General features: G+C 37.7%; 1 protein-coding gene across 2 annotated transcripts in view; it reads right to left on the bottom strand.

Moving 5' to 3' along the window:
* Positions 1–26,288, bottom strand: part of UIMC1 (ubiquitin interaction motif containing 1) — a 119,483-nt gene that overhangs the window by 63,313 nt on the left and 29,882 nt on the right. For both annotated transcript variants that reach the window (XM_030326915.1, XM_030326937.1), the window contains exon 3: positions 18,686–18,770. In XM_030326915.1, coding sequence (XP_030182775.1) covers positions 18,686–18,770 — 85 coding nt within the window. The remainder of the gene's footprint in view (positions 1–18,685; positions 18,771–26,288) is intronic.

Raw genomic sequence — 26,288 nt, 5'->3', positions numbered from 1 at the left:
ATCCTCTGATTTACCCAGTAGAAAAGAACATCCCTAGTGACCAGAATGTGATCTCCAAACACAATTTCCCATTAAAAGCAACTAGGGTATCTTTGAGAAAGGTACCATGGCTGATATAAAAGTACAGTGGCTGATTCCAAGTCTGGAGCAAAAAATGTAAAAAAAAAAATTAGCTAGAATATCTGTTGCGAGCAAGGTATCTATCAGACGTTACTAGGGTCATATCAAAAGAACGTAATAGCCAACTTTTAAGTTGGCCAAAAATTGAACAATTGGCCAAAAAGTGAACTGGAAAATCAGTAAGAATAATGAATACAATGAACTAAGATATTAAATGTGTTTAAATCTATAAGTTCATAATGACACTCAGAAAATAAGGCATCAATTCTAACCAAATTATAGAATTAACACAATCCCAATCAAAATCCCAACAAGCTTGATTAATGGAACATAATAGAAAATTCAGAAATAGATGCACACATTGATTTTCGACAAGAACAAGTTTTTCTTTTTTTTTTAATTTTTTTTTTTAACGTTTATTTATTTTTGAGACCGAGAGAGACAGAGCATGAACAGGGGAGGGGCAGAGAGAGAGGGAGACACAGAATCTGAAACGGGCTCCAGGCTCTGAGCTGTCAGCACAGAGCCCGACGCAGGGCTCGAACTTACGGACCGTGAGATCATGACCTGAGCCGAAGTCGGACGCTCAACTGACTGAGCCACCCAGGCCCCCCAAGAACAGGTTTTTCAACAAACAGTGCTAGAACAACTGTATATCCATCAAAAAAATTATCCTCAGCTCTGACCTCATACTATATACAAAAATTAACTCAAAATGGATCACACAACTAAATATAAAAGCTAAAACTATAAAAATTCTAGAAGAAAACCTAAGTGAAAATCTTTGTAATCTTGGGGTAGTCAAAGATTGCTTATACAAGACCCAGAAAGAAAAAAGCATACAAGAAAAAAATGGACCTAATAATAATTTAAATCTTAAGAATAAAAAGGTAAGCCACAAAATGGGAGCACATATTCACAACACACACACACACACACACACACACACACACACACACACACACTCTGATAGGGGTGTGGTGTCTGGGTAGCTAAGTTGGCTGAGCGTCCAACTCTTGATTTCTGCTCAGGTCATCATCTCACAGTCATGAGATCCAGCCCCACGTCAAGCTCTGCACCGAGCACGGAGCCTGCTTACGATTCTCTCTCTCTCTCTCTCTCTCTCTCTCTCTCTCTCTCTCTCTCTTTCCCCTGCCCCTCTCCCCCACTCATGCACTTTCCCTCTCTCTAAAATAAAAAAAAAAGAAAATAAATAAAATCTGATAAAGAACTTACATCCAAAATATACAAAAAATTCCTACAATTTAATAAAACAAGGAATCTAAGTTTTAAAATAATAAGCAAGGATTCTAAACAGATACTTCAGAAAGGAAAATACTAGAATGACCAATAAGCACACGAAAAAATCATTAGTCATCAAAAAAATGCAAATTAAAATGCAAATTAACATGCTACTAGAATAGTAAAGTGAAAAAATTCCTATCAAAATCACTAAATCATTTAAAAATTTTTGACAGGAAAAGACCTCTCTGACCTCAGCCGTAGCAATCTCTTACTCGACACATCCCCAAAGGCAAGGGAATTAAAAGCAAAAGTGAATTACTGGGACCTTATGAAGATAAAAAGCTTCTGCACAGCAAAGGAAACAACCAACAAAACTAAAAGGCAACCAACGGAATGGGAAAAGATATTTGCAAATGACATATCGGACAAAGGGCTAGTATCCAAAATCTATAAAGAGCTCACCAAACTCCACACCCGAAAAACAAATAACCCAGTGAAGAAATGGGCAGAAAACATGAATAGACACTTCTCTAAAGAAGACATCCAGATGGCCAACGGGCACATGAAAAGATGTTCAGCGTCGCTCCTTATCAGGGAAATACAAATCAAAACCACACTCAGGTATCACCTCACGCCAGTCAGAGTGGCCAAAATGAACAAATCAGGAAACTATAGATGCTGGAGAGGATGTGGAGAAACGGGAACCCTCTTGCACTGTTGGTGGGAATGCAAATTGGTGCAGCCGCTCTGGAAAGCAGTGTGGAGGTTCCTCAGAAAATTAAAAATAGACCTACCCTATGACCCAGCAATAGCACTGCTAGGAATTTATCCAAGGGATACAGGAGTACTGATGCATAGGGGCACTTGTACCCCAATGTTCATAGCAGCACTCTCAACAATAGCCAAATTATGGAAAGAGCCTAAATGTCCATCAACTGATGAATGGATAAAGAAATTGTGGTATATATACACAATGGAATACTACGTGGCAATGAGAAAAAATGAAATATGGCCTTTTGTAGCAACGTGGATGGAACTGGAGAGTGTAATGCTAAGTGAAATAAGCCATACAGAGAAAGACAGATACCATATGGTTTCACTCTTATGTGGATCCTGAGAAACTTAACAGGAACCCATGGGGGAGGGGAAGGAAAAAAAAAAAATTAAAAGAGGTTAGAGTGGGAGAGAGCCAAAGCATAAGAGACTGTTAAAAACTGAGAACAAACTAAGGGTTGATGGGGGGTGGGAGGGAGGGGAGGGTGGGTGATGGGTATTGAGGAGGGCACCTTTTGGGATGAGCACTGGGTGTTGTATGGAAACCAATTTGTCAATAAATTTCATATATATAAAAAAATAATAAAAAAATAAATAATAAAAATTTTTGATTACATCATTTATGTTCAATTTAAGAGAAACAAGAACCATATAATGCACAACAAATCTGAGATCTTTGTAATACTGTTTTTCAAAACACCCTATTCCCTAAAGGTTCTGGAGACATGAGGCTTTGCTACATTAACTGAAGTATTCTCCAGATTCTGCCCTCTTGCTACACCATTAGAACAAGAACTTTAATATAGTAACATAGTATGATTCTGTTTTCTAATATACAAGAACACTAGAGGCAGACTGCCTGGGTTTAAATCTTGATTTTACTTCTTTAGTGTCTAGATTTCAGTACCTTACTTATCCTGTATACCTGGACACTGGTGCTGGTCTTTGATAATCTCCCTCCCTACTTTTACTTTGCTTCTTTTAATCTGCTGTGGACATGCATGTAGAGTAAATATACTCCTGACTTTAGGGATTGTCAGATAAATACCATGATTCCGTAATACTTGTTTTAGGTCGCACATACATAAACTTGAAGTAGTAATATTTAAGGCTGTTATGAGAATTAATTTAATACATGTAGAAAGCTTAGAATAGTACTTGGCACATAGCAAGCATCCAATAACTGCTAATTATTATTAATTAATAATTAAATAATGCATTGTCATTATATATTATTTAAAGAAATCCAAAACTTCAATTCAGATTATCAGTCATTTTACATATATTTTACTGACAGCATACAACCACATAACTTGACAAAGCCACCATTACATATTTAATTTAACCACAATCAGAATTAGTTACTGTCTTTCACTAGTACCATCTCTTATTTTCACACAGCAACCATGATCTGAGACTAAAATCCAAGAAGCATCACTGTTGACTAGGATTCATTTTATCTGACCTCTCACCTATAGAAGAATCCAACCACTAGAAGAAAGGGAAAAACAAACTTTTTCCTGGGAGCATACACCTTTAAGGAAAATATCAGCAACTATCAACCTTAGAATCTCCAAATGAATGGACTTGCCCAGATTATCAAATGATTCTGCTAAGCTAAACACACAGTAGTGCACAATTTGTATAAAGCTGATTATGCTGATCATAATTTATGATGATTAACATCTCCCAACATTCAGGTTAGCCTCCCACTGAGACATACAAACAGGCTGTTAACGATCCAGATCACAAATTTAGATAGTACATCAAGAGAACCTGTATAATTTGGGGGTATTTGAAATGGCTGAAAGGGAACATTTCATATAAAAGAAAATAAGATAAATGATTTTCGCACCCAAATCTTTTCCTAAGAACTTTCTTTTCCAAAACAGATATAGCTCTGTACTGTAGTGAGGCTGATATACCTATATATTGCCAGTTACAGTGTAAATGTGTAAAATACTTTTGAAAGGCACCATGTAACCCCTATAGATGTGCATTCTCAAACAAAGTGATATGACTTCTAGGAAATGACCCTAGGCAGTCACTGAAGAGAAGCAGAATACACAAAAAGATGTCCACGACACTAGCATCTATAAAAGCAATGACTTAAAAACAAACAATGGTTAAGTAAACTATGGCATGTTACATGTTTTCACTCATATGTGGATTCTGAGAAACTCAACAGAAGACCAGGGGTAGGGGAAGGGGGGAAAAAAAGTTACAGAGAGGGAAGGAGGCAAACCATAAGAGACTCTTAAATACTGAGAACAAACTGAGGGTTGATGAGGGGTGGGGGGAGGGGAAAGTGGGTGATGGGCATTGAAGAGGGCACCTGTTGGGATGAGCAACTGGTGTTGTATGGAAACCAATTTGACAATAAATTTCAGGAAGGAAGGAAGGAAGGAAGGAAGGAAGGAAGGAAGGAAGGAAGGAAGGAAGGAAGGAAGGAAGAGAAAAGAAAGAAAATAATAAAAACTATGGCATGTTAACTCAAGAGACTCAGATGTTATCAAAATGCTAATTGCAAAGACATACAAAAATGATAAACTGTACAAAAGTCAAATGAAAAACTATAATGGAGACAACACAACCAACTTCTGGTTCCACATGTAAGGAGCTTAAAAGTTGCCACTCTGTCCTAACAAGAAGTGAAAATCTCTTCAGAGACTAAAAAATCAACAACTCTTCTTTGATCCATGAGGGAAGAACACAGAGCAAACAACTGCCCCCAAGATAAAGAGATGGAGAGGGGAATACAGGGAGTCATGGTTTATCAGAGCAAGAGATTCAACAGCAGAAACCACCACAGAAACCAGTGCCAGGGTAGAAAACTATAAACCATAATTGACAAATTACTGGAGGCTCAGTGCATAGAAGTCTGAGTGTTAAAAACTCCACAGGAACTCCATCATAGCAACCACCCCACCCCAAAGTTTGTGAACTTTACCTCCAAGGGCTCAACTAGGTTCTCACAATAAAAATAGCAGAAATTTCATCTTGAGCATCCAACAGATGGAGAGAAAAAGGAAATAATTTGAAATATGTCAGAGTACTCCCTTCTTTTTAAGAAGGTCTGCCCTAGGTCAAACTAGTTAACCAGAGCCTACAATGACAGGGTATTATCAGTGTCTGACCTGTAAGAAGGGAAAGTACAAAATTCCAACCTTCTCTAGCCATCTTGTCCCACATAAAGGAAGTGAGGGGAGAAAAACCAAGAAATACTTACGAAGTTCACAGTACAGAGGCACAGATTCACTGACAGACTGAGACCTAACCACAGAACTATAGAATACTTTCCCATGGGGCACTTGCATGGCTCAGTCAGTTAAGCATATGACTCTTGATTTCGCCTTAGGTCATGATCTCACTGCGAATTCATGAGTTTGAGCCCCGCATCGGGATCTGTGCTGACAGTGTAGTGGGATTCTCTCTCCCTCTCTTTCTGCCTTTCCCCTGCTCACTCTCTCTCAAAATAAATCAATAACGTTTAAAAAAAAAAAAAAAGATTATAGAATACTTTCCCTACTTCCACACCTTACCAACATGTTATCAAAAACCCATTCATAACTATTTCTTTCTACCCAGTACATCATGTCCAGCTATCAAGAAGAAATTACAGGGGCGCCTGGGTGGCTCAGTCAGTTGAGCATCCAACTCTTGATTTTGGCTCAGGTCATGATCCCAGAGTCATGAGATCAAGCACCATGTGAGGCTCTGCACTGAGCATGGAGCCTGCTTAAGATTCTCTCTCTCTCCCTGCCACCCCTTGCCCCTCTCCCGCATGTGTGCTCTCTCTCCAAAATTAAAAAAAAAAAAAAAACCTAATTAAAGAAGTGTTTATATACAAGGCATAATAAAAGGCATAAAAACACAACTTGAAGAGACAGAGTAATAATTAGAACCAGACATGGCAGGGGCGCCTGGGTGGCGCAGTGGGTTAAGCGTCCGACTTCAGCCAGGTCACGATCTCGCGCTCCGTGAGTTCGAGCCCCGCGTCGGGCTCTGGGCTGATGGCTCGGAGCCTGGAGCCTGTTTCCGATTCTGTGTCTCCCTCTCTCTCTGCCCCTCCCCCGTTCATGCTCTGTCTCTTTCTGTCCCAAAAATGAATAAACGTTGAAAAAAAAAAAAAAAAAGAACCAGACATGGCAGAGATACTAGAATTATCAGACTGGGAATTTCAAACAACTACGATTAATATACTAAGCAATCTTAGTACAGACCCCTTAGTATATTTAGAGAGCATGCAAGTAGAAAGCATGCAAGGAGAGATGGACAACATAAATAAAGAGATGAAAATCCTAAGAAAGAACCAAAAAAAAATCCTAGAGATCAAAAACACTATAACAGGGGCACCTGAGTGGCTCAGTCAGTTAAGCATCAAACTCTTGATTTCAGCTCAGGTCATGATCTCAGAGTTGTGAGATCAAGCCCCGTGTCAGGCTCCATGCTGGGTGTGGAGCCTGCTCAAGATTCTCCCTCTCTTTCCTTCTTCTTCTACCCACCTCCCAACCCCCGCTGTGTGGATGCATGCTCTCTCTCTCGCGCAAAAACAACAACAAAACACTAAGAGAAATGAAGAATGCCTTTGATGGGCTTATTAGCAGCCTGAATATAACTGAGCATACATCAGAGAAATCTCCAATACTATAAAGAGAACAAAGACTGAAAAGAATAAAATAGAATATATCCAAGAACTGTGGGACAATAACAAAAGGAGTAATAAACACATAATGGAATTACCATAAGGAGAAGAAAGAAAGAAAGAAAGAAAGAAAGAAAGAAAGAAAGAAAGAAAGAAAGAAAGAAGCAAAAGAAACATGTGAAACAGAAATGACTCAATTTTCCCAAAGTAATGTCAGATACCAAAACACAGACCTAAGCTCACCCCCCCACCACACACACACACACACACACACACACACACACACACAACCCACCCTACACCTAGGCATATCATTTTCAAACTATAGAAAATCTAAGATAAAGAAAAAATCCTGAAGGAAACCAAAGGGAGAAAAAAAACCTTACCTATACAGAAATAAAGATAAGAATTACATCTAATTTCTCAGAAACCATGCAAGCAAAAAGAGAATAGAGTAAAACACTTAAGTGTTGAGGGGAAAAGCCACCTATACACAATTCCGTACCCTGTAGATTATTCTTCAAAAGTGAAGGAGAAATAGAGACTTTCTCGGACAAACACAAATGGAAGGAATTTGTTGACAGTAGACCTGCCTTGCAAGAAACGTTCAAAGAAGTTCCTCAAACATAGGTCAGAAACTCATATACATATACACAAAGTAAGAGTATCAAAGAAGGAATAAATGAAGGTAACATAAAATCTTTTATTTTTCGGGGTGCCTGGGTGGCTCAGTCGGATGAGCGGCCGACTTCGGCTCAGGTCATGATCTCGCGGTCCGTGGGTTCAAGCCCCGCGACAGCTCAGAGCCTGGAGCCTGTTTCGTATTCTGTGTCTCCCTCTGACCCTCCCCCATTCATGCTCTGTCTTTCTCTGTCTCAAAAATAAATAAACGTTAAAAAAAAAAAACTTTTATTTTTCTTATTCTTAATCTAACAGAAAACAGTTTGTTCAAAACGCTAACAGTAATAATGTATTTGACTATGTATGCTTACATATTTTTATATATGCTTCTATATTTGTGAAATAAATAACAATGATACAAGGAATAAGAAGAATTAGCATAATTTTGTTATTATAAAGTACACACAATACTCATGAAGCATTACAGTGTTACTTGGTTTTATTTAAAATTTTTTAATTAATTATTTTGAGAGACACACAGGCAGAGCGAGTGGGGAAGGGGCAGAGAGAGAGGGAGAGGGAGAATCCCAAGAAGGCTCTGTGCTGCCAGCACCGAGCCCAACATGGGGCTCAAACTCACAAACCGGGATCATGACCTGGGCAGAAACCAAAAGGCAATAGCTCAATCGACTGAGCCACCCAGGTGATCCATTTGTTTTATTTTAAATGTTTATTTATTGGGGCGCTTGGGTGGCTCAGTCACTTAAGTGTCCAACTTAGGCTCAGGTCATGATCTCACAGTTCCTGAGTTCAAGCCCCACGTCAGGCTTTGTGCTGACTGCTAAGAGCCTGGAGTCCACTTCAGATTCTGTGTCTCCCTCTCTCCTGCCCCTCCCCTACTCACACTCTGTCTCTCAAAAAAAATTAAATGTTTATTTTTTTTTTAATTTTTTTTTCAACGTTTATTCATTTTTGGGACAGAGAGAGACAGAGCATGAACGGGGGAGGGGCAGAGAGAGAGGGAGACACAGAATCGGAAACAGGCTCCAGGCTCCGAGCCATCAGCCCAGAGCCTGACGCGGGGCTCGAACTCACGGACCGCGAGATCGTGACCTGGCTGAAGTCAGACGCTTAACCGACTGCGCCACCCAGGCGCCCCTAAATGTTTATTTTTTTGAGTGAGCGAGCACGCACACACAAGCAGGGGAGGAACAGAGGGAGAGAGGGAGAGGGGGACAGAGGGACAGAGAGAGAGAGGGAGGGAGAGAGGGAGAGAGAGAGAGACAGAGAGAGAAAGAGAGAAAGAGAGAAAGAGAGAGAGAGAGAGAGAGAGAAACCCAAGCAAGCTCCATGCTCAGCTCAAAGCCAGAGTCAGGGCTCAATCTCAGGACCTTGAGATCACAACAGCAATATCAAGACCTGAACCAATATCAAGAGCCGGACGTCCAACCAACTGAGCCACCCAGGTGCCCACATTACAGTGTTATTTGAAAATGGACTTGGATTAGTTGTAAATGTATATGGCAAACTCCAGAGCAATCACCGAAAACTGTAAAAAAAAAACAAAAACAAAAACAAAAATGGGGGGGGGGGGCGGGGGGCACCTGGGTGGCTCAGTCGGTTGAGCATCTATCTGACTCTTGATTTCGGTTCAGGTCATGATCCCAGGGTCATGGGATCAAGACCCACCTTACTGAGTTCACTGGTGCCTACTTGAGATTCTCTCTCCTTCTCCCTCTGCCCTCTCCTCTGCTCACACTCTCTCTCTCTAAAACAAATAAATAAAAATATAAAAAAAGAAAATAACTGAAATGTTAAGGAGAGAGAATTGAATAAGATGCTCAGTTAAAACCACAAAAGGCAGAAACAAAGTAGAAGACAAAAATGAGAATGAAGAAGAGGAGCAAATACAGAAAACAGTAAGACAGACCTTAATCCAGCTACAAAATAATCACATGGGGGTGCCTAGCTGGCTCAACTGGAGGAACATGTGACTCTTAATCTAGGGGTTGAGTTCAAGCCTCACACTGGGTGTAGACATTACTTAAATAAGTAAAATTTTTTTTAAATAATTAATCAATTAATCATCTTGAATGCCAAGGACTAAATGCACAAATTAAAAGAGATTGTCAGAGTGGATCAAAAAGCAACCACAAACTACGTTATCTACAAGTAACCCGCTTTTTTTTTTTTAAAGATTTTAAGTAATCTCCACACCAAATGTGGGGCTCAAACTCACAACCTCAAGATCGAGAGTCACATGCTCCACTGACTGAACCAGCCAGGTGCCCCAAAAACCCACTTTAAATATAAAGACAGCTAGAGATTAAAAGTGAATAGATGGTACAGCATAGGGAATATAGTCAATAATATTGTAATAATGTTGTATGGTAACAGATGGTGACTACACTTATTGCGATAAGCACTGAGTGATGTAAAGAATTATTGAATCAACATGTCACACACTTAAAATATTACATTGTATGTTAATTATACTTCAATAAACGAAACAAACAACAAAATGAAGCATAAAAATCATATGATCATCTCAAAAGAGGCAGAAAAAGCACTTGACAAAATTCAATACCCATTCATGATAAAAACTCACAACAAAGTGAGTTTAGAGAAAAAATATCTCAACATAATAATAAAAATAACAAATTAATAAAAACCATATGTGAAAAAGTAAATGGAAAAATTTACCATAATAACACTAATCAAAAGAAAATAGGAGTAATTACATTAACTTCAGAAAGAGCAGACTTCAGAGCAAGGAAAAGTTATCAGGTATAAGAAGGGCATTACATAGTGATAAAGAGGTTAATTCTTCAGGACAACATAACAATCCTCAACATGTAAGTGCCTAACAATAATGTCACTATGTGAGGCAAAAACTGATAGAACTGCAAGGAGAAATACAGGAATCCACTATCGTATTTTAAAACTTCAACATCCCTCTATCAGAAGTGGACTGATGCAGCAGGCAGAAAAGCAGGAAGGATATAATTGAACTTAACACCATTGTACATAATTGAGCCTATAGATTATTTCAACCAATAATAAGAATATATACACCCTTTTCAAGCTCACATACTTCTGGGCCATAAAACACACCTTAACAAATTTAAAATAAAAATCAGGCAACGTCTGCTCTCAGATTACAATGAAATTAAACTACATATCTTTAACAGAAATATAACTAGAAAATCTAAAAACTCATGGAGATTAAACAACACACTTTTGAGTGTGTGTGTGTGTGTGAGAGAGAGAGAGAGAGAGAGAGAGAGAGAGAGAGGGAACATGAGCAGAGGAGGGGCAGAGAGAGGAAGAGAGAGAGAATCCTAAGCAGACTCCGCACCGTGGCTCAACAGGTTAAGCATCAAACTTCGGCTCAGGTCACGATCTCACTATTTGTGAGTTCAAGCCCAGCATTGGGCTCTGCACTAACAGTGTGGAGCTTGCTTGGGATTCTCTCTCTCTCTATCCCTTTCTCCCTGCTTCTACCCAACCCTCTCTGTCTCAAAATAAATAAATAAACTTAAAAAACACACACACAATGAGATACTACTATACACCTATTAGAATGACCAAATTCTGGAATGCTGAAAACACCAAATGCTGGTGAGGGTATGGAGCAATAGGAACTCTCATTCACTGATCATGGGAATGCAAAATGGTACAGCCACTCTGGAAGACAGTTTGGCGATTCCTTACAAAACTAAACATACTCTTACTATATAATCCAACAATCAGACTCCTTGGTTATTTACCCAGAAGAGATGCACATAAATGCACACAGATATTTACAGAAGCTTTATTCTTAATTGTTAAAACTTGGAAGCAATCAAAATGACCTTCAGTAGATGAATGAATAAACAATGCTATATTCAGACAATGAAATATTATTCAGCAAATAAAAAGAAATGATCTACCAAACCATGAAAAGACACAGAAGAACCTTAAATGTGTATTACTAAGTGAAAGAAGCCAACCTGAAAAGACTTCATACTGTATGAAGGCTTATATGACATGCTGGAAAAGACAAAACTATGGAGATAGTAAAATGACCAGTGACTCCAAGAGACTGGCAGCAGGAGGAATGAATAGGGAGGGCACAAAGGATTCTTAGGGCAGTGAAAATGTATGATATCATGACAGATACATGTCATTACATATTTGTCAAAATCCACAGAATGTACAACACCAAAAGTGAACCCAAGGTAAACTATGGACTTCAGGTGATAATAATATGTCAAAGTATGTTCATTAATTATAACGCTTCACTCTGATGGAGGCAGCTATACATGCATGAGATCAAGGGGTAAATGGAAAATCACTGTACCTGCCCCTCAATTTGCTGTGAACCTAACACTGCTCTAAAAAAAATAGTCTTAATAAAACAAAATTGAGAATTTTCAAAAACTGATAAGAGACTACAAATCACAGATCCAAAAAGAATATTTAAAAAATATATATTCCAGGAGTGCCTGGGTGGCTCAGTCAGTTAAGTATCCAACTCTTGATCTCAGCTCAGGTTTTGATCTCAGGGTTGTGAGTTCAAGCCCCACATTGGGCTGCATGCTGGGCGTGAAGCCTACACACACACTACATTGAAGGCAGTCACCAAAAAAAAAACAACAACAAAACAGGTTACGTAAAAAACAAAGGTAAGAATTCTCATCACCTTCTCACCAAAACCGTGCAGCCAGAAGACAACACAGTGCCATTCTGAAAATGCTGGAAAAAAAAATAAGTGTCAAACCAGAATTCTATAAACAAGGGAAACATTCTTCAAAAATGAATAAGATTCAACATACCACTTTCAGTAACAGGGAGAACTAGGCAGAACATCAACAAGGAAATAGAAAATTTAAACAAAACTATAACCCAACTAGACCAAAGATCTATTTAACACTCCAGCCAACTAGACCAAACAGGTATCTACAGAACACTACTCCCCCTGATGGCAGAGTATCCATTTTCCTTAAGTGTATATAGAATATTTTCCATACATCATATGATAGCAATAGAACAGGCCTCAATAAATATAAAAGGATAAAAAACATACAAAGTATGTTTTCCAACTACAGTGAGTGAAATTAGTGATAACAGAAAGAAGAAATCTGGGAAACTGACAAATACACAGAATGAAACAAAACACCCTAAACTAACCAATGGGTCAAAGAAGAAACCAAAAAGGTAGTAGAAAATATTTTGGGGGGCACAGGGCTGGCTCAGGTAGTAGAGCATATGACTTTTTTTTTTCTCTTTATTTATTTATTTTGAGAGACTGAGCAAGTGCACACATGCAAGAGCAAGGGAGAGGCAGACAGAGAGGGAGAGACGATCCCAAGCAGGCTCTACACTGTCAGCGCAAAGCCTGATGCGGGGTTTGATCTCACAAACTATGAGATCATGACCTGAGACGAATCAAGAGTTAGAATCAACTGACTGAGCCACCCAGGCACCCAGCAACTCTTGATCTCAGGGTTGTGGGTTCGAACCCCACATTGGGTATAGAGATTATTTAAAAATAAAATCTCTTAAGAAAAAACAAGAAAATACTTTGAGATGAATGAAAATAAAGTATGTCTTCAAAACTTATAGAATGCAGCTAAAGGAGTACTTAGGAAATTTACAGCTGTCTAATGCCTATATTAAAAAAGAAAGATCTTGAATCAATAACCTAAACTTCTACCTCAAGACACAGGGGAAAAAAAGAGAAAACTAAACCTAAAAGAATACAGAAGAAATCAATAGAAAATAGAAAAACAGGTAAGTTGATAAAAAGAATAATTTTTGAAAACAACAAAATTGACAAACTGAGTTAGATTGAGCAGGGGAGGAAAAAAGAAGACTCAAACAACTAAAAGCAGGACTGACAGTGGAGACATTCCTAACAATCTTAAAAAAATAAAAATAAAAAGGACTATAATGGAATACTATAAGAAAAACTGTACATCAATAAATTTGCTAACTTAGAGGAAACACAAATTCCTAAGACAAACTACCAAAACTGACTCAAGAAGTTACAGAAAAAACCTGAATAAAACTACAATAGGTAAGAGACTGAACCAGTAATCAAAACCTATCCACAAAAAAAGGCCCAGGTCCAGATGGCTTCACTGGTGAATTCTGCCAGTTAAAGAAAAATTAACACCAACTCTTCCAAAAATTAAAGGAGAAACCAAAATGTAACTCATTCCCTGAGGCCAATATTAATTAGCCTGACACCAAATCCACACAAACATATGACCAGAAAACTATAGACTGGTATCTCTTACGAAATGTAGATGCAATAAATTCTCAACATAATACCAGCAAAACAAATCCAGCATCATATAAAAAGTATTCTACACCATGACAAAGGAGACTTTATCCGAGGAATGCAAAGTTAGTTTAACATAAGAAAATCAATTAGTATACCAAATCAACAAAGTTTTTAAAACATAAAACCCATGGGAATGCAAACTGGTGCAGCCACTCTGGAAAACAGTATGGAGGTTTCTCAAAAAATTAAAAATAGAACTACCCTACGACCCAGCAATTGCACTAGTAGGTATTTATCCAAGGGATACAGGTATGCTGTTTCGAAGGGGCACATGCACCCCCAATGTTTACAGCAGCGCTATCAACAATAGCCACAGTATGGAAAGAGCCCAAATGTCCATCAATGGATGAATGATAAAGGTGCTGTATATACACACACATACACACACACACACACACACACACACACACACACACACAATGGAGTATTACTCGGCAATCAAAAAGAATGAAATTTTGCCATTTGCAACTACATGGATGCAACTAGAGGGTATTATGCTAAGTGAAATTAGTCAGAGAAAGGCAAATATCATACAACTTCATTCATATGAGGAATTTAAGATACAAAACAGATGAACATAAGGGAAGGGAAGCAAAACTAATATAACAACAGGGAGGGGACAAAACACAACAGACTCTTAAATATGGAGAACCAACAGAGGGTTGCTGGAGGGGTTGTGGGAGAGAGGATGGGCTAAATGGGTAAGGGGCATTAAGGAATCTACTCCTGAAATCATTGTTGCACTATATGCTAACTTGGATGTAAATTAAAAAAAAAAAAAAAAGGCAGAAAAAAAAAAGATAAAACCCAAATAATCATTTTAACAGACACAGAAAAAACATTTGACAAAATTCAACACCTCTTTCATGATAAAAACATTTTTTAATTTTTTTAATTTTTAAATTTTTTTTTTAACGTTTTATTTATTTTTGAGACAGAGAGAGACAGAGCATGAATGGAGGAGGGGCAGAGAGAGAGGGAGACACAGAATCGGAAGCAGGCTCCAGGCTCCGAGCCATCAGCCCAGAGCCCGATGCGGGGCTTGAACTCACGGACTGTGAGATCGTGACCTGAGCTGAAGTCGGACACTTAACCGACTGAGCCACCCAGGTGCCCCTTAAATTTTTAAATAGTATGTTTTATGTGACTTTTATACTTAAAAAATTTAATGAGCAAAGGATATGAAGACTTTTCTCCAAAGAAAATGTACAAATGGCCAACAAATACATGAAGAGATGATCAACATCATTAGTCATTAGAGAAATGTAAATCAAAAACCACAATGAGATCATTTCATACCCACTGGGGTGTCTATAATTTAAAAAATAAATAAAAAGGAAAAGAAGTGTTGGCAAGTATGTGAAGGAATTAGAACACTCATACAATACAAGGAGGTACTGTATGATGAATTGTATGGTACAGGAGTTATATCTCAATAAAGTAGTTACCATAAAAATGAAGAAATACTCTCAAACAAAAGCAGAGAATTGATGGGCAACCAGTCTACATTACAAAAAGTGATTAAAAAAAAAAAAGCTTTCCAGCAGAAAGAAAATGAAACTGCACAGAAATTGGGATCTACACAAAGAAATAAACAGCCCTTGAGATAGCACAAACAAACAAAAGTATGGAATTCTTTACTTTTTATTTCCATTACTCTACAAGATAATTAACTATCTAAAACAAAGTATCAACATATTGTGTGTTATATGCAAAACTAAAATGTATGGCAAAAATAACACAAAGTAGGGTAGACAAAAACTGGGAATGTACTGTAGTCTACACTACACATGAAACAACATAACATTATTTGAAGGTGACTGTAATTAAATGTACGTACTATAGACTCTAGCTCAACCACTAAATTTTTTTTGAGAGAGAGAGTGCAAGCAGGGGAGAGGAGCAGAGGGGCAGAGAAAGAGAAAGCGAGAAAGAGAGAAAGTCTCAAGCAAGCTCCATGCCAGCACAAAGCCCAATGTGGAGCTCGTTCCCACGACCCTAGGATCACTACCCAAGCAGAAATCAAGAGTGAGATGCTCAACCAACTGAGCCACCCAAGTGCCTCAACCACTAAATATTTTTTTAAAAGAGATATAAAAAAAACCAGTAGTAGAAATAAAATGGAACCAAATACAAAAAAAAAAAAAGGACAGAAAAAGTTCAGTTAAGCATCTGACTTCAGCTCAGGTTATAATCTCACAGTTCCTGAATTCAAACCCTACACTGGGCTCTGTGCTGACAACTCAGAGCCTAGAGCCTGCTTCAGATTCTGTGTGTGTGTGTGTGTGTGTGTGTGTGAGTGTCTGCCCCTCCCCTGCTCATGCTCTGTCACTCTCTCTCTCAAAAATAGACATCAAAAAAATTTTTTTCATAAAAACAAAGAAAAAGAAAAAAGACAAAGAACAGCTGGAACAAATGGCTCTCAAATGACAGACTTTAATTCAGTAACATCAATAATTACATTAAATGTAAATGTGAAAGACAATTAAAAAACGGGGTGCCTGGGTGGCTCAGTCAGTTAAGCGTCCGACTTTGGCTCAGGTCATGATCTCATGGTTCGTGGTTCGAGCCCCACATTCAGCTCTGTGCTGACAGCTCCAAGCCTGGAGCCTGCTTCCGATTCTCTGTTTCCCTCTCTCTCTGGCCCTCCCCTGCTCATGCTCTGTCTCACTCTCTCTCTCAAAAATAAACAAACATTTAAAAAAAAAAAAAAAGACAACTAAAAGACAAAAGTTGTCAAAATACATTAAAAAGATAAAAAGGATTGTCAGACCAGATAAAAAAGCATAACACAACCAAATAAAAAAATAAAACCCAATTTGATTGTAAAGATCCAGAATAACCAAACAGGCAACTATCAACAGTCCACCAATGATGACATAAATTTAACTATCAATTGATAAAGATGATCACATCCCAAAAAATAACTATTATCAATTTTCAATACTGAAAATAACTTGGGTACATTCAACAGATCTAACCTAGTGACAAGCTACCTCTAGACATAATGGAATGATTTCACAACAATGAACTGTGTGTGGTCAATTTTACAAGGCTAAGAATTCTACCTTAAATCACTGAAATTCAAATTAACAGTAAAATAAAGCCTTGTTTATTTTCAATCAACCTTTGTAATAATTTCAACTAGTTTTCATATCTTTTGAAAAATTCACTGAAATGAACACTTCACATCACATTAAAATGCCAAAAATAATAATGAAGTAACTTCACAAAGCAAAATCTACAACGAAAAAATTTTTGTGATACTGTGACCTACACTAATAAATATATGTTTGACCTTTGTTCCCTGGCACAGCGCTCCTAAAACCCTTGGAATTTCCTGAGTGAAAAGAACAATAAAGGCATCTTCTGTTATTCATAACAATCCCTTTCAACCATACCTGAGTTTATGTTAATGCATTTACTTTGGGAAAGCCTCTCAGGATGCAGGAACCAACCAGGGGATTAGAGCGCTGAAACTTTCATCCCTGTTCCCTAGCCTTGAGGGAAGGGAGAGGGGCTGGCTGGAGGCTGAACCAATCAGCAAAGGCCAATTATTTAATCACTCATGCCTGCATAATGAAGCTTCCATAAAAATCTGTAAACTACAGGATCTGGAGAGCTTCTAGGTTAGTGAAGATACTGGAAAGGTGACAACCTGGAAAGGACGTGCAAGCTCTGCAGCCCTTCCCTCATATCTTGCCCTATACACCTCTGCCATCTACCTGTTCCTGCACTACATCCCTTATAATAAACCAGTCATCTGGTAGATAAACAGTTTCGCTGAGTACTGTGAGCCATTCTAGCAAATTAATCAAACCCTAGGAGGGGGTCAAATGAACCACTTTATAGCCAGTCAGGCATATGCACAGGTAACGACATGGACTTGCAGTTGCCATCAAAAGTGAAGGCAGACCTGTGGGATCTGACACTATCTCCAGGCAGGCAGTGTCAGAATTGGTTAAACTGGGATACCAGACAGGGTCTGACTAGAGAATTGTTTGGTGTGGGGGAAAACCCCCAACACGTGTGATGACCACAGCGAAGTGTTAAGAGTAGAGGAGACACACAGGAGAAATTTCTCCCTTACAATTTTAATGAATGTTAACAAGAAAGCCCACGGGCCCAAAATGCCATCACTTGTGCCAGGCCAAGTCACCAAACTGGGGCTTAATAACTAATCTAACTGTAGTTTCAACTTCCCCCATTAATGTAAGTCTTAACCTGTAAATCAGGAATATTCTGATTAAGTACCAATGAGATAATCTATCACATAAACTCTCTCTATCCCCCAAAGGAAAATGACATAATCTACCTAATAAGACCCCTGTCCTTCCCAGTAAGAGAAAGTGATCTTGCCTGAAACAATCCTTTTTTTTTTTTTTTTGCTATTAATTTTCTTGCCCCACCCTCCTTTCTATAAAAAGCTTCCATTTCAAACAGCTCCTCAGAGCATCCCTCTACTTGCCAGATGGAATGTTGCCTGATTCATGAATCATTTAATAAGCCAATCAGATCTTCAAATTTACTTGGTTGAATTTTGTTTAACATGATAAAAATAGTACCATTATAATAGGTACCATTATTTGAGCCACTGTTATATCTGTATTTTATTGGTAAGAAAAAACAGGTAGAAAAAAAAAAGAAAGAAAGAAAACAGAGGTAGTCTGAAAGTACTAATTTGCCTAAAGACTATATACTAAGGGCTGAAACAAGGATTCAAATCCAAGTATGCCTAACTCTGAAGTTCACATTTTTAATTTGAACCCTCTACGCATAAGTCAACTGTGTAAGCTATAGGAAACAGTGAATCCTAAAAATTTCAAAAGAATCCAGAATAAATAGGCACATACATCCTTAATCTGACAAACCTCTTCCTAATGAAGAAACTAGTATCAATTCTATGCTGCAATTTTCAAAGTATTCTCAACACAAAAATGAAAACATACGTGCAATTTTTCTTTTAGCCAAACACTTTGTTCTATTTGACTGTTTTGTCTTCATTTTCTGCAATCCGTTCTCTTCCTTTTGTTCCTGTTGCAAAATAAGAAATATCATCAGAATGGCTATGATTACAAGTAGTACTCTTTCCACATCTTCTACAACTAATAGAGGCCAATGAACCTCTGCAGAATCAGTGGCTATTGTAAATGTTCACAGAAACATCAGAAATAGATCCCTTATGGTACAAAAAAGAAAACATGTAAATCTGAAACAAAAATCATAAAAACTGAAAGACATAATATATTGACACTATCATGTGTCAAATGGACACTCATGTAAATATCTGCATAACACCATTAAACATGCACTAAAGTACAGGGAAAGCTCGATTCAGATTTAAAAATGAGTATGATTAAAGTCAGTGTGTACTCATTTATTTTAAATTAGTACCTAAAAACCAACAGAGCAGGGCACCTGGGTGGCTCAGTTGGTTAAGTGAAACTCTTGGTTTGAACTCATGTCATAATTTCAGTTTGTGGCTTCGAGCCCCCAGTCAGGCTCCAGGCTGGCAGTGCAAAGCTTGCTTAGGATTCTCTTTCTCTCTCCTCCTCTCTCTGACCCTCCCGTCTACTCACACACTCTGTCTCTCAAAATAAACAGATAAACTTAAAAAAAAAAAAAAAAAAAAAAAAGCAATAGAGCTGGGGAAAACTATGTTACATAATTATTAGGAAAAGTACTAATTTTCTTTATATATAAAGAGCTCTTACAATCAATAAAAAGACCAATATTTAACCTCCTCCCTTACTTTTTAAAAAATTTTTTTTGTTTATTTTTGAGAGGAAGAGGGGCAGAGAGAGAGGGAGACACAGAATCTGAAGCAGGCTCCAGGCTCTGAGCTGTCAGCACAGAGCCCGATGCAGAACTTGAACCCACAAACTGAGATCATGACCTGAGCTGAAATCGGACTCCTAACCAACTGAGCCACCCAGGAGCCCCTCCTCCCTTACTTTTAAACATAGAGAACAAACAGAGGGTTGCTGGAGGGGTTGTGGGAGGGGGGATAGGCTAAGTGGGTAAGGAGCATTAAGAAATCTACTCCTGAAATCACTGTTGTACTATATGCTAACTAACTTGGATGTAAATTTAAAGATAAAAAATAAATAAAAAATAACCTCTGCCTTTAGCAAAACACATAATATATCTCATAAGGAAAAATACACAAGGGGCTCGTAAGTATATGAAAAGATGCTCGACCTCACTTTGAACATCTAAATCAAAATAATTACATACTTTTTTAAACCTATATTAATAGTAAAAGAAAATGTGTTATAAATCACTTTATGTGGGGAAACAGGTACTCTTATGCTAGATGGGATAAAATGGGTGGAATATGGTTAGAAGGTAAATTGGCAATAACCTCTGAAATCATAAATGCACAAACTCTTTGTCCACCAATATACTTCTAGGAATTTATACTACAGATACACTCACACACAAGCACAAAGATGTGTACAATAATGCTCAGAGTAGAATATTCTGTCACTGTAAAACCTGAATCAATGCTACTGAAAACATGATCTACAGATGAGCACACTCCTTGTTACTGCTCTAACAAAATAAGCATAGAAAATGAAAATATGCACTTAGAAACTTACAGCAATCTGACACTGCCAAAATATCCAAGCACATGATGAGTGGACTTCCATTTGCAGAAGGACCATGTTATATGTGGTATGTTAAATTTATTCAGTAAAATCCAAAGTATTATAAATATGTGAGAAAATGCAAACATTAATTTAATAACATTATCACTTTAAGTTTTAATCAAGCCTGTTTTAATTATACTTTAATATGATTAAATGAAAGAAATAAAGCTCACATTATGTTCAAAATATATTATTCTTTTTTATTAGAAAGAGAGAGAGAACATGAATGCGGGAGGGGGGAAAGGGGCAGAGGGAGACAGAATCTTAAGCAGACTCCACGCTCAGCACAGAGCCTGACACAGGGCTCGATCCCACAACCCTGGGATCATGACCTGAGCCAAAATCAAGAGTCAGACGCTCAACCAACTGAGCATCTCCCATACAATCAATAATCTTATTGATTAATTATTTTTAATCTTAATCAGATTTAAAAACAAGCTTCACTGACTTCTGTCATCAAAAAACCCAAATCTTTCTGAATGCAGCGGTAGCAGTAAAATAAAGTGATTGTGAGGAGACAAAGGGCAAAACTTTCATTCTAGTTTTAGTCAGAAATATGATCCTTCACATACTAAGTTTGGTTTTGTACCCACAACTGATGGTGAAGTAAGATAATCAGAGCATCTTGGGCACCTGGGTGGCTCAGTCATTAAGCTTCTGACGTCGGCTCAGATCATGATCTCACGGTTCATGAATTTGAGTCCCACATCACATAAGCTCAAGCCCTGCTGAATTCAGGTGAGCTCAAGCCCACTTCAGGTGCGCTCAAGTCCTGCTTCAGATGAGTACAAACCCCGCACTGGGTGAGCACAAGCCCCCCAAAATTTTTTTTTATAAATTCAGAGGTGCCTGAGTGGCTTAGTCAGTTAAGCTTCTGACTTGGTTCAGGTCATGATCTCACAGGTCAAGAGACTGAGCCCCATGACAGGCCGTGTGCTGACAAAGTAGAGCCTGCTTGGAATTCTCTCTCTCTGCCCCTTCCCTGCTTACATTCGCACATGCACACATTCTCTCTCTCTCAAAATAAATAAATAAACATTTAAGAAAAAAAAGAAGAAAAGGGCATCTAGGTGGCTCAGTCGTTTGAGCATTCGATTCTGCATTTCAGCTCAGGTTATGATTTCACGGTTCGAAAGAACGAGTCTCACATCAGGCTCAGTGCTGGCAACGTGGAGCCTGCTTGGGATTCTCTCTCTGCCTCTCCCCTGCTTGTGCTCTCTTTCTCTCTAAAAATGAATGAATAAACTTGAAGAAAAAAAATTTTAAAGACACTTAATATCTAAAACAAACAAAAAAAACTTTCCTAAATGCCAAAAAATATGCCAAAACAAAGAGCCAAAACAGCAAAGAATATAAAATAGATATAGAGAATATAAGATAATCTAATAAAACGCAATTCAAGATTACATACAAAGACAGAACTATAATAAAGTGATCCAGAATGGTTGAAAATGAAAAAATTTTAAAACAATGGAAATCATCTAAATCTGAATTTCTCCACAAATCCTCCAGAAAAACCACAAGACCACAAAGGCAAGAAAAAAACGCCAACTATGACCAGTGTCTTCAGAACAAACCACAAACATCATATAAGCAGCAAGCAATAAATAAAAAATAAATTCCCACAGAACATCCACTGCTGCTGCAACCCTGTGGGTGCACAAAACAGAGGAAGGAGACACTTAAGAGACTCCATGAAAAAGAAACTAAAGAACTTAAAGCACAGAAAATATTATCCTGATTAGAAAGTCTAACACTATGGCCAAACACTAAGCAAAGGTCCAAGATATGGTACTTCACATAATTAGCTACAATAAAGTGCTTAAAGGTGAGAAGAACCAAAAGTGGCAACCACAGGGATGCAGTGTTACTGGAAGGGAGGGAGATAAACTGGGAAGAACTGCTGCCCTCTGAGTCATTGAAAGAAAACAAAGGAAGGAGAAACAAAAAGGAAGACTCCTGAAGAAAAAAGGAAAAAAAAAGGACATGTCAATCTATCTTCCCCACCCTAACAATTCACTAATATTAACAGTATATTCCATAAAAGAAACTACACTTCACTAAAGATATAAAGGGGAACTTTTAAAGTAGGACATCTGCCCAGTAAATGACAGAAGTAAAAAAAGAAATTCCAAACTAAGCAAATGTAAACCAAAAAGAAAATGCAAAAAAACCCATTTCAGCTTATGAACATTATTATCCCCCCTACTAAACACCACCATAGAAAAGAAAATACGATGTCCCAATAGATTACAAAGAAGCATCCAGAAATTAAGAAAAACAGAATCTGGGGCACCTGGGTGGCATAGTTAAGCATCCGACTCTTGATTTTGGCTCAGGTCATGATTTCACAGTCATGGCATCAAGCCCTGCATTAGGCTCTGCACTAAGCATGGAGCCTGCTTAAGATTCTCTTCTCCCTCTACCCCTCTCCCCTGTTTGTGCTCTGTATCAAGAAAGAAAAGAAAAGAAAAAAGAAAAGAAAAGGAAAAAAAAGAAAAGAAAAGCAGAATCAGAATCTAAAAACACAAACCGTAACCAGACAAAAATAAAAACCAAATGAAATCAAAGTTGGTAAAACTCAGGAAAGAAACTGAAGACAGACAAAACCATCTCAAAAAAAGAAAACTGAATTACTACGTCTCCAAAGGTAAACAGATTCAAGTATAATTTAAAGATGCTCATTGAAGAAATGTAACAAAGTAAGAGAATGAAAAAAATAACCTGCAGGATATATTGTTCAGAGAAAAAATCAAAATGCAAATATGTATACTACATTTCACATATACAAAACTAATATTAAGAAAACATGTGTGGGCTTAATTTTCTTTAAAGCAACATCAACAAGAATTACCAAGTAATAAAACTGATTATCAACAGGGAAAGGGATATGGAATAGGTGAGTACAGGATAGAGAGCAGTGTAATTTAAGTATACCTTTCTCTGCAGATTTGATGTGTCCAACAGGGCAAACATTCTACATATGCAAAAATTAAACAAAGAAGGATGGGGAGAAAACTCAAAATCAATGCAAAAAAATCTGAAAGACAGTAAATTTTAAAAAAATTTTTTAATGTTTATTTTTGACAGAGAGACAGAGCATGAGTGGGGGAGGGGCAGAGAGAGAGGGAGACACAGAATCTGAAGCAGGCTCCAGGCTCTGAGCTGTCAGCACAGAGCCCGACGCGGGGCTCGAACTCACAGACCACGAGATCATGACCTGAGCCGAAGTCGGACGCTCATCCAACTGAGCCACCCAGGTGCCCCGAAAGACGGTAAATTTTAAAGTACCTCAATAACTTTATTAAATATTAATGGTTCTAAAACAACACTTTTAAAAACAATGTCAGTTTATATAAAAATACAAAGACCAAACTGTACTGTACAAGAAACCCAATCAAAGGACATGGGTGACTCAGTTGGTTAAGCATCCAACTCTTGATTGTGGCTCAGGTCATGATCTCAGGGTTGGTGAGATTTTGAACCCTGTGTGAAGGATTCTCTCCCTCTCTCTCTCTCAAAAATAAATAAATAAAGCTTAAAAAAAAAAACAGAAACGCAATCAAAATATAAAAACGTAGGTTAAAAGTTAAAACATCAACATATGGTGTTAGGAAAACTGGATACCCATATGCAAATGAAGAAAGCTGGACCCCTATCTTCTTTTTTCTTTCTTTCAGTGAGTGTGTGTGTGTGTGTGATTACCTGCTTTTTTTTTTTTTAACCCAAGTTAGTTAACATATAGTGTAATAATGGTTTCAAGAATAGAATTTAGTGATTCATCACTTACATATAACACCCAGTGCTCATCCCAACAAGTGCCCTCCTTAATGCCCATCACCCATTTAGCCCATCCCCTCACCCAACACCCTGCCAACAACCCTCAGTTTGTTCTCCGTATTTAAGAGTCTCTTATGGTTTGTCTCCTGTTTTTATCTTATTTTTGCTTCCCTTAACCTATGTTCATCTGTTTTGTTTCTTAAATTCCACATGTGAGTGAAATCATATATTTATCTTTCTCTGACTTATTTTGCTTAGCATAATACACTCTAGATCATATTGCTGCAAATGGCAAGATTTCATTCTTTTTGATTGCCAAGTAACATTCCATCATATATATATATATATATATATATACATATATATATGTATGTATGTATGTCACATCTTCTTTATCCATTCATCTGTCAATAGACATTTGGGCACTTTCTACACTTTAGCTAGTGCAGACAGTACTGCTATAAACATCGGGGTGCATGTGCCCCTATGAAACAGCACTCCTGTGCCCTTTAGATAAATACCTAGTAGTACAATTTATCTACAATTACAATTACTACTACAATTTAGTAGTACATAGGGTATTTCTATTTTTAACTTTTTGAGGAACCTCCATACTGTTTTCCAGAGTGGCTGCACCAGTTTGCACTCTCACCAACAGCGTAAAAGAGATCCTCTTTCTCCGCATCCCTGCCAACATCTGTTGTTGCCTGAGTTGTTAATGTTAGTCATTCTGATTGGTGTGAGGTGGTATCTCATTGCGGTTTTGATTTGTATTTCCCTGATGATGAGTGATGTTGAGCATTTTTTCACATGTCTGTTAGCCATCTGGACGTCTTCTTCGGGAAAGTGTCTATTCATGTCTTTTGCCCATTTCTTTGCTGGATTATTTGTTTTTTGGGCATTGAGTTTGAGAAGTTCTTTATAGATTTTGGATACTAACCCTTTATCAGATATGTCATTTGCAAGTACCTTCTCCCATTTGGTTGGTTGCCTTTTAGTTTTGCTGACTGTTTCCTCCGCTGTGCAGAAGCTTTTTATTTTGATGAGGTCCCAGTAGTTCATTTTTGCTTTTGTTTCCATTGCCTCCAGAGATGTGCTGAGTAAGAAGTTACTGCAGCCGAAGTCAAAGAAGTTTTTGCCTGCTTTCTCCTCAAAGGTTTTGATGGCTTCCTGTCTTACATTTAGATCTTTCATCCATTTTGAGTTTATTTTTGTATATGGTGTAAGAAAGTGGTCCAGGTTCATTCTTCTACGTGTTGCTGTCAAGTTTTCCTAACACCTTTTGCTGAAGAGACTTTTTTCCATTGGATATTCTTTCCTGCTTTGTCAAAGATTAGTTGGTCATATGTTTGTGGGTCCATTTCCAGGTTCTCTATTCTGTTCCATTGATCTATATGTCTGTTTTTGTGTCAGTACCATACTGTCTTGATGTTTATAGCTTTATAATACAGCTTTAAGTCCAGGATTGTGATGCCTCCAGGTTTAGTTTTCTTTTTCAATATTATTTTGGCTACTCGGGGTCTTTTCTGATTCCATACAAATTTTAGAATTGTTTGTTCTAGCTCTGTAAAGAATGCTGGTGTTATTTTGAATTCAGCTGCAAGTCATAAAATCAATGTACAGAAATCAGTTGCATTTCTATACACCAATAATGAAGCAGCAGAAAGAGAAATAAAGGAATCAATGCCATTTACAATTGCACCAAAAATCATAAAATACATAGGAATAAATTTAACCAAAGAGGTGAAAAATCTATACACTGAAAACTACAGAAAGCTTATGAAAGGAATTGCAGAAGACTCACAAAAAATGGAAAAATATTCCATGTTCATGGATTGGAAGAACAAATACTGTTAAAATGTCAATAGTACCCAAAGCAATCTACATATTCAAAGCTGGATCCCTATCTCACATGATATACAAAAGCTAACACAAAGTGGACAAAAGACCTAAATGTAAAAGCTACAATATTAAAACTCTTAGAAGAATAGTGGGGAGAGCTTCATAACACTTGATTTGGTAATGATAACCTGGATATGACACCAAAAGCACAAGCAACAAAAGAAAAAACAGACAAACTTAATTATAGCAAAACTTAAAAACTACTGAGCATCAAGGT

Source organism: Lynx canadensis, chromosome A1, assembly GCF_007474595.2.
Source record: "Lynx canadensis isolate LIC74 chromosome A1, mLynCan4.pri.v2, whole genome shotgun sequence".
Classification (NCBI taxonomy): Eukaryota; Metazoa; Chordata; class Mammalia; order Carnivora; family Felidae; genus Lynx; species Lynx canadensis.
This window is presented reverse-complemented; position numbering and strand designations above follow the sequence as displayed.